Source organism: Musa acuminata, chromosome BXJ2-7 (assembly GCF_036884655.1).
Source record: "Musa acuminata AAA Group cultivar baxijiao chromosome BXJ2-7, Cavendish_Baxijiao_AAA, whole genome shotgun sequence".
NCBI classification, from domain to species: Eukaryota; Viridiplantae; Streptophyta; class Magnoliopsida; order Zingiberales; family Musaceae; genus Musa; species Musa acuminata.
Window position 1 is genome coordinate 28424238 of NC_088344.1, and position 12266 is coordinate 28436503.

General features: G+C 38.5%; 1 protein-coding gene across 2 annotated transcripts; it reads left to right on the forward strand.

Moving 5' to 3' along the window:
* Positions 1-366: 366 nt before the first annotated feature.
* Positions 367-11316, forward strand: LOC103973548 (protein argonaute 1B). Of its 2 annotated transcripts, XM_009388154.2 has the most exons (23): positions 367-539; positions 2201-2865; positions 2955-3163; positions 3255-3404; positions 3492-3625; positions 4618-4727; positions 4861-4967; positions 5074-5212; positions 5347-5463; positions 6375-6482; positions 6605-6676; positions 8634-8756; positions 8870-9035; positions 9174-9295; positions 9378-9515; positions 9620-9762; positions 9863-9925; positions 9999-10062; positions 10159-10294; positions 10432-10505; positions 10602-10696; positions 10781-10812; positions 10949-11316. In XM_009388154.2, exons 2-23 carry the CDS (start codon positions 2209-2211, stop codon positions 11152-11154), a joined length of 3165 nt encoding a protein of 1054 aa, XP_009386429.2. In that variant the 5' UTR covers positions 367-539; positions 2201-2208; the 3' UTR covers positions 11155-11316. The 2 variants fall into 2 exon arrangements, with proteins under 2 accessions (XP_009386429.2, XP_064973867.1); XM_065117795.1 differs by lacking the exon at positions 367-539 and having other exon boundaries at positions 2726-2865; positions 2971-3163.
* The last annotated feature ends 950 nt before the right edge of the window (positions 11317-12266 follow it).

Here is a 12266-nt window from a genome sequence, read left to right on the forward strand (position 1 = left end):
GTCCCACTTTCTCTGTCATCCTCCACCGTTAGATCAGTTGGAACGAAAAGAGTTTTTCGACCAGTTTATAGCTGTACCCGTTGTATCACCTGCGTCGTCACAATGTAAGCAGGTGGTCTCCGCGTGGCCCTTTGCGTTGCGCAGGCGCAAGGCTACTGACTGATCGCAAGCCGGACCCATCCGTTTGGTGATCGTCCAACCATAGTCGTCGATTGCGTTCGGTGCCACCACCGGTGCCCAATAATATTTCGACACGTAAAAGACTCCACACAATTCCTCGCATGTTGTCGTTGCGCGACTCGATCACTCGCCTCGCCCTAACGTCTCGTTTAGAGGCCGTACTCGACGCCTTTTATCGGCGTTGCCATTTTCTCGGCGTCTTCTCGCGTGCAGATTCGTCCTCCTCTTTACTCCTTACTTTTCCTTGCCCACTCCTCTTCCTCTGTGCATACAACAAATAGAGAGAAAGGGCGTCTCCGAGGCGGTGTTCGGAGGCGACAAGCAGATCTGCTATCCCGTCGTCTGGTCCTCCGATCACGGTAACTGGAGAACTGAATGATTTGGTTTATTTGGTAGTTGCTTCCTTCCCATCTTGTCCAAATGCCTGTGCTCATCCATGCTTCTCGTTTGTCTTTTCGATATTTGGTCTCGTTTGTTAGCTTGTGAGTTAAGGATCTGAGACCGAACTCTTCTGTGGTGGTTCTCAAGGATCATACGGCGATCTGAACTGTTGTTCACGCAGTTTAGATATTTAGAGTAAGAGATTGTGCTGTGCTTTGTTTATGTTCGCTTTCTCACGGCGGATCTTGGCATCAGAAGCGGCCGATATGCGGGGTTCTCGACTCATGACTGTCGACTTCCGTACAATGTTTTTGTTTAGGATTTCGAGATTCTGTTTACCTACTTATTTCGCTTTCGATGGTTTTTCCTTGCTTTGGTTTGGTCAGTGTTAATAGGAGCTGATCGTTTCCCTGTCATGGATTAGCGATCTTATGCTTTTCCGTATACGATTCTGAGGTTCCGTGATCTGGTTGATTTTAGTTGTAGCGTAGATTGTTCTCTATACCATTTCTTTCTATTGTATGTTACTGGAAATGTAGGTGTGATGTCGTTTAATGTTCGTTTTGAGAGTTATGTAGCGGTATTTTTGGTTGAAGCTCTTCCTTCCTTTTCCTCTCTCTAATAAATTTGGTAGTTCGAGTTTGTTAAGTAGATACTCGAGGTCTTTCTTCTTTTTGAAGCTTATTAATGATTGTTTCGGAATCATACTGTATTACTTGGATATTTTTTACTTAAAAACGATGCAGCCAATGATTGTTCATAAGGAAACCGAGTTGACCTTTGTGCAATTAAAGAGTCGTGACTGCGGAAAGAATTTTTATTTCCATAATATTCAAATCTGTGTAAATACCAGAAAAACGCCATTCCAAATTTGTGCAGAAAGAAAAAAGAAGAAGGCAAACATAGCAGGGCCAAAATTCACAGCTATTATGTTGGATGTCTTCCTACCTATTTTTGCTGCAATTATAGTGTGGTCGATTACAAGCTTAGGAATTTTACTTTGACGATTAATTTTCATATTATCTGTTTAAATTTGGCTGAACTTTTTTATATATTATTTCCTTATCTGGCATAGATTTTTGTGTGATTCAGTGTAGCCATTATCTTTGTGAAAATTTTGCATGATCTTTAGGGTAGTCAAGCTTTATTTCAATAGAAGATTCATTTCCTGTGAATCTGCTGTTTTATCTGTGAATATTTTAACCTAATATTACAGCAGAAACATTTTACTCTCTTCTGTGAAAACACTGTCTCTGATGATGTTTCTGATTCTTCACTTATTTAGGTAATATCATTTTGTCTGTCCACATCTATTGTTTATTGTTACAATGTTAGATCTTATGCTATGAGTCTTTTGGTAATGATGTCTTCTGCGATTCCCATCAGTTTGGATTCTGCTTATTCATTGACTCTTGCATATTTCTGATTCTGAAAACAAATTGAGTAAACATTCTGTTTTCTTTTTTGTTCGTGTTCTGATGGATTTGCATCTCATGACTGATGAGGAAAGTACCTGTTTAGAGAACATTTCCCCTTGTTTGTTCAGCTGAAGTATAGATGATGCTGATACCTGATAGGATTGCTTTATTCAATTTCTTCCTCTATTTGATAATAACTTGATCTTTACATTCTTGTCCAGTTGCCAACATGGTAAGGAAACGCAGGACTGAACTTCCTTCTGCTGGGGAGAGTTCAGAATCTCAAGAGAGCAGTGGCAGAAGTGGGCGAGCTGGGCCCCAGCGCCCACTTGAAAGGGCTCCGGCTATGCAACAACAAGGACGTGGTGCTGGACGTGGCTGGGTTCAGCATGGTCAGCAAAGTCGTGGTTTTGGGAGTTATTATCAGGGAAGGGGGAGTGGACAGCCTCATGGGGGTTCAACACCACAACAATCACGTGGACCATCTCCAGGGTATGAAGGCCAGGGTTTGGCTCAACCAAGAGGAGGAATTCCACATCAACACTACGGACGCCGAAGCAGTGGCAGCATGACTACTGGGCGTGTGGCTGGTCCTTCAGCTGCAGGTCCATCGAGGCCACTGGCTCCCGATCTGCACCAAGCATCATCACAAGCGAGTTCATCACAGCAGTCAGAGGCTTCCTCTATCCAACAACAGTTTCAGCAGCTCTCTATTGAGGGTGAAACTGCAAGTCAAACAATACAACCTGTGGTTCCTGTAGCTCCATCCAGCAAGTCTTTAAGGTTTCCGTTGCGTCCTGGAAAAGGGAGCTACGGTGTTAAATGTGTGGTCAAGGCAAACCATTTCTTTGCTGAGTTACCTGATAAAGACCTTCACCAATATGATGTTAGTTTTACCTGTTCAGTATACTTCAATTTATCACACATATTGATTGTATTCCTAATATTTCATTATATATGAGTACTTAACCACAGGTGTCCATCATACCAGAAGTTACATCACGTGGTGTCAATCGTGCTGTGATGGAGCAGCTAGTCAAACTGCATAGAGAGTCTTATTTAGGAGGGCGGCTTCCAGCTTATGATGGCAGGAAAAGTCTTTACACAGCCGGACCACTGCCATTTACTTCTAGAGAGTTTCAAATCCTTCTAGTTGATGAAGATGATGGTTCAGGCACAGAGAGGTCCTTTCATGGGAACCTTTACCTCTTTCCAAGACATAATTTTGGTGTCATTTTTCTGGAAAAAGATTCATGAAAAATCTCTGTTTTGTAGGAGGCAAAGAACATTTAGAGTTGTTATTAAGTTGGCTGCCCGTGTGGATCTTCACCACCTTGATATGTTTTTATCCAGTCGACAGGCTGATGCTCCCCAAGAAGCCCTACAGGTTCTTGATATTGTGCTACGTGAACTGCCTACCACAAGGTAAGGGTCAATACGTCTCCACCAAGCCATTTATTCTTTCTTTTATCAAAATTTATCAGAGTATTAATCCCCTTTGACGTGTTGTAGGTACTTTCCCGTTGGTCGATCCTTTTATTCCCCTGACCTTGGGAGAAGGCAGCCACTTGGCGATGGATTAGAAAGCTGGCGGGGGTTTTATCAGAGTATTAGGCCAACACAAATGGGCTTGTCACTAAATATCGGTAGTGACATCTTTCTTTCTCGATTTGTGTGCATGTCTGCCTTTGTCAATTTAATCCTGTTTCCTTTTGATATCAAACTGAAGGAACCACTGCTAAAAATATTTGAGAAAAGTTCTGATTCAACAAAATTAGATCCATTTTAAATAACCTGGATTTTTGCTTGATGTTGAATGTGAGGGTCACCTGATGTTGTGGTTCCTTTCGACATGCTTGGGCAGATCTATGTTGAGCTAGATATTGCATATGGCTTTTGTTATTGCTTATGGTTATTGTATTCGTTTGGTTATTTTTTGATGCTGGGCATGTCTATCTGAGAGTTTTTAATTGATAAATGGTGCATATTTCATGATTGACAAATCAATAGCTAGGGTTAATTCCTGCTAATACTGACTCTGCACCCTCATGTTTGAAGTACATATATGCTTAATTTTTCTCTTTGTGCGGACATGTCTTCTACTTCATTGAGCCCCTGCCTGTCATTGACTTTGTCACCCTATGTTGAGCTAGATATCGCATATAGCTTTTGTTATTGCTTATGGTCATTGTATTCGTTTGGTTATTTTTTGATGCTGGGCATGTCTATCTGAGAGTTTTTAATTGATAAATGGTGCATATTTCATGAATGACAAATCAATAGCTAGGGTTAATTCCTGCTAATACTGACTCTGCACCCTCATGTTTGAAGTACATATATGCTTAATTTTTCTCTTTGTGCGGACATGTCTTCTACTTCCTTCATTGAGCCCCTGCCTGTCATTGACTTTGTCACCCTATGATGAGCTAGATATCGCATATAGCTTTTGTTATTGCTTATGGTCATTGTACTCATTTGGTTATTTTTTGTTGCTGGGCATGTCTATCTGAGAGTTTTTAATTGATGCATGGTGCATATTTCATGAATGACAAATCAAGCTAGGGTTGATTCCTGCTAATACTGAGGTTGCACCCTCATGTTTGAATTACATATATGCTTAATTTTTCTTTTTGTGCAGACATGTCTTCTACCGCCTTCATTGAGCCCCTGCCTGTCATTGACTTTGTTACCCAACTTTTAAGTAGGGATGTCCGAGCAAGACCGCTCTCCGATGCTGATCGGGTGAAGGTATGTATTCAGTACTTTGCAAAATTGTCTCCTTTCTGTTATACTTTCACATGATAGGTGCGGAAGACCATGACAGTTTTGTTTCCTTTTGTAGCTGTTGTATCTCATATATGTTTGTGTGTATATATTTCAGATCAAGAAGGCTTTAAGGGGAGTAAAGGTTGAGGTTACTCATCGTGGGAATATGCGCAGAAAATATCGCATTTCTGGTTTAACATCACAAGCAACTAGAGAGCTTACGTACGTGACTACTCATTTTGATCAGTTGCTTGGCTTTCTTTTTTATTCACTACTGGAGTTCATGATGTTAACATGATTTGTGTATACTGACATATGGTAACAATAGTTTCCCAGTCGATGAAAGAGGAACAATGAAATCTGTTGTTCAATATTTTCAAGAAACATATGGTTTTACCATCCAGCATACCAATCTCCCCTGCCTACAAGTTGGCAACCAGCAAAGGCCAAATTATCTACCGATGGAGGTGAGAACACCTTATTATCTGCTATTGTGGATCATGATTTTCTTGATTAATATCCCCTTTAGGTTTATTGACTACAAAAGCATTTACAACAAAATAACTAAGATTATATGTGCTGATTTTTTATATGGTTTAAGGTCTGTAAAATTGTGGAAGGCCAAAGATATTCCAAAAGATTGAACGAGAGACAAATAACTGCTCTTCTGAAGGTGACATGCCAGCGCCCTCAAGAACGGGAGCTTGACATTCTGCAGGTACATTTGGTTTAATTTCATCAATAATAGCCTTCAGTCCTATAAATGATTTCTTTGCTATATTTTGGTGGTTCTGGTTGTTGAATTTAGCATTCTAGTTCTATAGTGCATGCATTGGAATGATGTGTTCTTATAAGTGAGATAACCATTATAAATGTGGACCATTGCTATGATGCCATATTATACGTTCTCTTTGCACTTTACATGCAATATGTCAGTATTTTATCCCGGCCTTTGTCTGTTAATTACTGTATTTTAAATAAGGTTCTAGCTTTTATGAATTTCTTTTCTACTTTTTGCATGAGTTGGAATGATATGCTATAAAAAATCATGGTGAATATAGAAAATGCCAATGGGGACCTACTCAGACTGTTTTTTTTTTATTTATATATGACTTGTTATAAGAAATTATAATTTTGGAATTTGGACGGCCAGTTTTTGAATCTTTAAGTAGGTTTAGGAGGATTTTAGTGGTCTACCTGTTGAGCATAAAAAACCACAACCAGTGGCAGCACGTCTGGCATATCATATGTATTCTACATGATGAAATTTTCCTTATTAAATGATTACATGTTGCATAATACAGTTGTATTTTCTTCACATGCCCTAGTATCTTCACTCTAGTTTTAGGAAATTTGCCACCTTTTACTTGTGGTTGCTTTTTGTACATGTAGTTGATTTTTTGAATTGCATTTTCTGCTATAATTCATATTAGTTTAATAATATAGAATACCCATTTAGTTCTACAGAATGCCTGTGTTGACATAAATTAATCCTAATGCCTCTCGTGTTAGTTTCTAACATGGGATTATATACAATTAGGAAACAACCTATGACTGTATCTAACACAGCCATTAGTTTGCTTTGATGCAATATGTCTATCTTTCTAATATATTCTTTTTGCTCTTTAGACGGTTCATCACAATGCTTACCATGAAGATCCTTATGCTAGAGAATTTGGTATCAAAATCAGTGAGAAACTCGCATCAGTTGAGGCACGTATTTTACCTGCACCATGGGTATGTGACTGGAGATCAGTTTTGTTTTGTGGTCGCCTTTGATTTTATAAATAACAGTAGGTTCCTGTTGTCTCATTGAAGTACACTGTTTAAAATGTTGATCTCAACTTTTGTTTTTGCAGCTTAAATATCATGATACTGGCAGAGAGAAGGATTGCCTGCCAAGAATCGGCCAGTGGAATATGATGAATAAGGTACCACCTGAGACATTACATATATTAATTGAAGTTATTATATCTTTGATGCTTCTACATAATAATACTGCAGTATGGTTTTGTCACTTGCATCCACTAACATAAATATGTTCTTCTAGTTCTAGTATTATGAGTGCGTTATCTTTTCATGCTTCAGCTCAAGCTTTGTCTTGAGTCCTGCTCAAGTCTGATGCACATCGAAACTCTGATGTGTCACAATATCTGAGCTGGACGGCCAACCTCAATGGAAATATGAGTCAGAGTGTGCTAGTTATTGATTATATCTCTGATGGGTAATTTAAATCTTTGAACTAGGGGCTATGTCAAGTAAGTACTTGGTTATCTTTAGCTTTTCTTATCACGGCCTATCCGTCAAAGCAGTGGCATTGCTTATTCCTCCAACTCTATGCTGTGGTCTTAACAAAATGTTGGTGCATTCTGGACCTGAGTTCTTCATGGATAGGGCTATCATTATCCATGTTTTCTAACTTTGTGCATGTTAGGGCTATCATTAGGATAAAAAGGTAATAAGGCACTTGGAATTGTTGAGCCCAAGGGCAGGTATCATCTAGGCAATTCTCATGGGGGTAAAAAGGTCTTTATTTGATAGTACTTGATCATTTCATCAGTATTCAGAGTGACAATCAGGTAAAGATTGTTGGAATTGTCGACGACTCTTATTAGTCTATTGTCACTTTCTATCCATTTCTGTCCTGTCTTGATTGCGTGGATGGCATGTGGTTTTAATTAGGATAATAGTGCTTGACAGTGTTTTCTGCTGTCTTCAAGTGATTGTGTAATATGAAATGCAAACAGTTTCTTGATTGATCTCTGGTTGTAGGAATTCTGATATATATTTTATACTTGTGCTGGATAATCTTAATTTAGTGGGTAATTGCATATTTTCCAAAGTGATAATTGGTAGTGTTATTTTGCATGTTTAATTGACGAACTTGAGTGGCTATGAAGATGTCAGAACAAAATGATGAGTGTCCTGGCTTATACATTTTATACTCTATGCTACATCAAACCTTATTAGAAGCCCTTGGTTGAGTTGACTTTCAAGCATGGCGGAATCTTTAACTGAAAATAATACTCCAAATTTATTGGTAGCACACTTCAGACTATTTTTGATGGTATGCTTCACATGGTTTCAGGAATATGGCATTTTATTCTAAACATATAATTGAATTGCAGAAGCTCCAAATCATTACACAGATTGAAGAGTTGGATTTGTAGTATGAATGCTTTAGAGGTTGTCCCTAACTGTTGAAATAGATTTTGTTGAAAGTTCTGCTGAAGGTTGTGGCCTTGAGATTGGAAAATTTTGCTGAAATTTGCTATATATCAAGTCTGGAAAAAGTAGAAAGGGGTTGTTTCATATGTATATCTGCAAAATTTAAAATTCTTTTCACTCCTTGAAAAGGGCATATATTTCTTGATCATGTGATAATGTAAAATGCAAAATTACCCTGAATGCCCTCTCAGGGTATATACTATATTTTAGCTTATCAATAGCAAATGCATAATCAGAGAACTCTTGCGTTCAGTACTGAAAAAAATTGCAAATTATTGTAAGCCATACTACTTAACACAACTAATTGCTTCTATGAATTGTCTATCTTGGACTTCGGTGCAGTTATTGTTTGATTTCCTGTTCAGAGGCTTCCTCATATAAAATTTAAATTATACTTTCACGTTTCAAGACCCATCCTGTCTTTCGTGGGTCTAATTTCTCATCCATAATCCATCCTTACCAATGCTAGACTAAACTGTGTTTCCATCCCCTGATCTGTTCACCTAAAATTTCTCTAGTGCTGAACTGTATTGTTTCATAATGCATCATATATCATTGCAGTTATGACAGCTATCATTGAGAAAATTAGCATATCATTTTACTCCCTGGTATCTTCTTATTATCGTGTAACCTTTCACTTTGCTAATGCTTGTAATCTAGAAAATGGTGAATGGTGGGAGAGTAAACAACTGGACATGTATAAATTTTGCACGGAATGTCCAAGAAAGAGTTGCCCGTGAATTTTGTCACGAGCTTGCACTCATGTGCCAGACATCTGGAATGGTATGCCTTAAATATTTTCTTAGGATTTGTTCATGTTTTAAATATCTTTATCATTTGCTTCTGAGATTATGTTAACAATGGCACTTTTAACTTTGTTGTCTAAACTAGTGCAGGATTTTTCACTTGAACCGGTGCTTCCTCCTTTGAGCGCGAGGCCAGACCAGGTGGAACGAGCTTTAAAATCACAGAATCATGATGCGATGAGCTTACTCCAACCCCATGGCAAAGAACTTGATTTGCTTATTGTGATATTGCCTGACAATAATGGTTCTCTTTATGGTAGGAGTCTTCTTTGAGCACATAGTTTTCATATTTTTCAGCTTATGGCACCTGTATAATATCTAGTTCCACTGTACTTGAGCTCTATATTGTCTCTCTACTTTTCTTTCAGTTTGTTTGGTATCATTATTTGTGTAGGTGATCTAAAGCGAATTTGTGAGACAGAGCTTGGACTGATTTCACAGTGCTGTTTGACTAAACATGTTTTTAGAATGAGCAAACAGTATCTGGCAAATGTTGCTCTCAAGATAAATGTGAAGGTTGGTTAAGACTGACGTTGAGTATAGATCTTTTTCCATTTCTTTGTTTCTCTGAACTTGACATGAGTGTTAAAATGGACAGGTTGGTGGTAGGAATACGGTTCTTATGGATGCCTTGAGTAGGCGCATACCACTTGTTAGTGACAGGCCTACAATTATATTTGGTGCTGATGTAACACATCCTCATCCCGGCGAAGACTCTAGCCCCTCTATCGCAGCTGTAAGATGATAGTCCTTTATGTGAATGCAAATGACATGCTTCTGTTTTAGGCTGTGATTTTGACTTTGATGGATGCTTATCATTTAGTTCTGTATTTTTTTCAGGTTGTTGCTTCTCAAGACTGGCCTGAGGTAACAAAGTATGCTGGTTTGGTTTCTGCTCAGCTTCATCGGCAAGAGTTGATACAGGATCTGTTTAAAGTCTGGCAAGATCCTCAGCGTGGAACAGTGACCGGTGGGATGATAAAGTATGTTTGTGGTCTTTTTTTTACCATTGAGGACTGATGGCTGTAACTTTTCGCTATATACCTGCATCAAGAAATTTATCTGACTTTGAAGGATTTGCAGGGAACTACTTATTTCCTTCAAAAAAGCTACTGGACAGAAGCCTCAAAGAATTATATTTTACAGGTGTGACTAAACAGAGTTGTCTATTTTGATTGTTTTAAACTGTCTTGATGATTAATGATGTTTCTCTTTGCAGGGATGGAGTTAGTGAGGGGCAATTCTATCAAGTTTTACTTTATGAACTTGATGCAATCAGAAAGGTTCAATGTTTAATACATTACCATCTTCAGATTTTTCTAGTTTTGCTTATCAATTGACTCAATTTTTTTTTAAATTTCACTTTTGACTCTCTTCAGGCGTGCGCCTCGCTGGAGCCAAATTATCAGCCACCAGTAACTTTCATAGTGGTTCAGAAACGCCATCACACTAGGTTGTTTGCGAATAATCATAATGATCACCACTCAATTGACAAGAGCGGAAATATTCTGCCTGGTTAGTTTCTTAGAATGCTTGATACAGATATTTGATTCGCCCATTATTACACATCTTTGTTGCTATTTTAATGTTCTTAAATTTTATCAAGATGCATGAGAATTAACTGTGAGCTGGTTTGATGTTGGAATATGTAGGTACTGTAGTTGACTCTAAGATCTGTCATCCAACTGAGTTTGATTTTTACTTGTGCAGTCATGCTGGCATTCAGGTATACTCTCCTGCAGCATTTGTTCTGCCTGCATGATTTTCCAATTCACTGATCTGCTTGGTAATTGGTTACAATCTGATTATGTCACATACATAGGGCACAAGCCGACCTGCTCATTACCATGTCTTATGGGATGAGAACAAATTCACGGCTGACGCATTGCAAACCCTAACAAACAACCTTTGTTACACGTAAGACCTTTCATTTTGTACGTTCTGGTTAGCTACTACTGCAGATTTGAGTTGTCTGCTCAACGCATCTTGATATATTTGCAGCTACGCAAGGTGCACTCGATCTGTGTCCATAGGTATGCTTGTCCTGTCTAGTCTTTTCAAAACATTGTTCTTTCATACATAAAGCCGTATATGAGCAATTTGCATAAGCGTTAAAATTACTTGGGCAAATGATATATCCCTAACCAAACTATTTTATGGTTTTGACAGTGCCACCTGCATATTATGCGCACCTGGCTGCATTCCGTGCCCGATTTTACATGGAACCAGAGACATCAGACAGTGGTTCGATGGTGAGTGGGGCAGTCGGACGTGGAGCTCCTACCCAACGCAGCACTCGTGTCCCAGGTGGTGCGGCTGTTAGACCCCTTCCAGCGTTGAAAGAAAATGTCAAGAAAGTCATGTTCTACTGTTGAACCATGTGTTGTGGCTTCGACTACTCACTTGATATTGTCTCTGCTCCTGTTTATTGTCTGTGGTAGGCTTGAACTTGATGGGTATTCACAAGTCAGGTACTATGACCCTCTTTGTTGAAACTTTTTCCGCAATCCTTTTATGAAGCAAGTCCTGATTTGATATGAACCCTTGGAAAGTGGTGTGGAGCTCTGATAGTAGTAAACTCACTGTAGTTTTACCAAATTATAGGAAGTGACATGATGCAATTGAAGAAAACAAAAAAGAATCAAGCAAGATTGTTAGTGTTCTATTGCCTCAGAGCATAGCAACTGTTGGTATGTTTAATTCTTCAGTCTCCCAAGCGTATCTCAACCGCAAGGCATGTGGTTCTCTCTATGCACAAATCTTTACCGATTAGCGTTGATGAACTACATGTTAGATTGGGTTCTCAAGGCTTAATGTCACTAATAAAAAACGATTGTTGTTGAAGCATGTCGTATGGTTTCTCCCGATTCCATGAACAAGATCACTCATTTGGATCTCGAATAATGGGCTCAACATATTAGTAAATTAATGCTTTCCACATTATCTAATTTGTCCAAGGTAGATAGGATCTTAAATTCATTTTCTGAATGATCCTGGCTTTTGATATTCACATGATTCGATTGATTGCGTAAGGCTCCCTGTAGCAATAGAACCGGAGAAAGCATACAGAAAAGATAATTTTTTTTAATTATATATTATATTATATTTTATTAGTTAGTGATCCCGGTTCGAAAATTCCTTTTTTTCGTTTAAATATGAAATAGGGTTGTGCCATGAGAGAAGCAAAACCTCCTTTAAATATACAAAATGGATTAATATTTATTTGTATATTGAGGAATGGATTTGGAGTTCCAAAGGAACGTGCTCCGAATTCTTCTTACCTACGTGAATATACTCACATTCTTAAGTCAATGGAATGTGAACATGGCTGCTTCATTGTGTTAAATGTACTTTTCACCGAGCAGTAAAAATCTTTCACAAATATTAAATAAAGAAGCTTTTTGAAAGATCAATGCCATTCTGTTGTATGCTTGTCCTCCTATGTTTAGGGGTTTACGGGCTCTCTTTCTCTCTCTCCCTCCCTCTA

Bases quoted from the DNA above. Each gene is read 5' to 3' on its own strand.
- LOC103973548 (XM_009388154.2), top strand. From the start codon at position 2,209: ATGGTAAGGAAACGCAGGACTGAACTTCCTTCTGCTGGGGAGAGTTCA. The intron at 3,405-3,491 runs GTAAGGGTCAAT...GACGTGTTGTAG, and splicing joins CGTGAACTGCCTACCACAAG to GTACTTTCCCGTTGGTCGAT. The intron at 9,516-9,619 runs GTAAGATGATAG...TATTTTTTTCAG, and splicing joins CTAGCCCCTCTATCGCAGCT to GTTGTTGCTTCTCAAGACTG.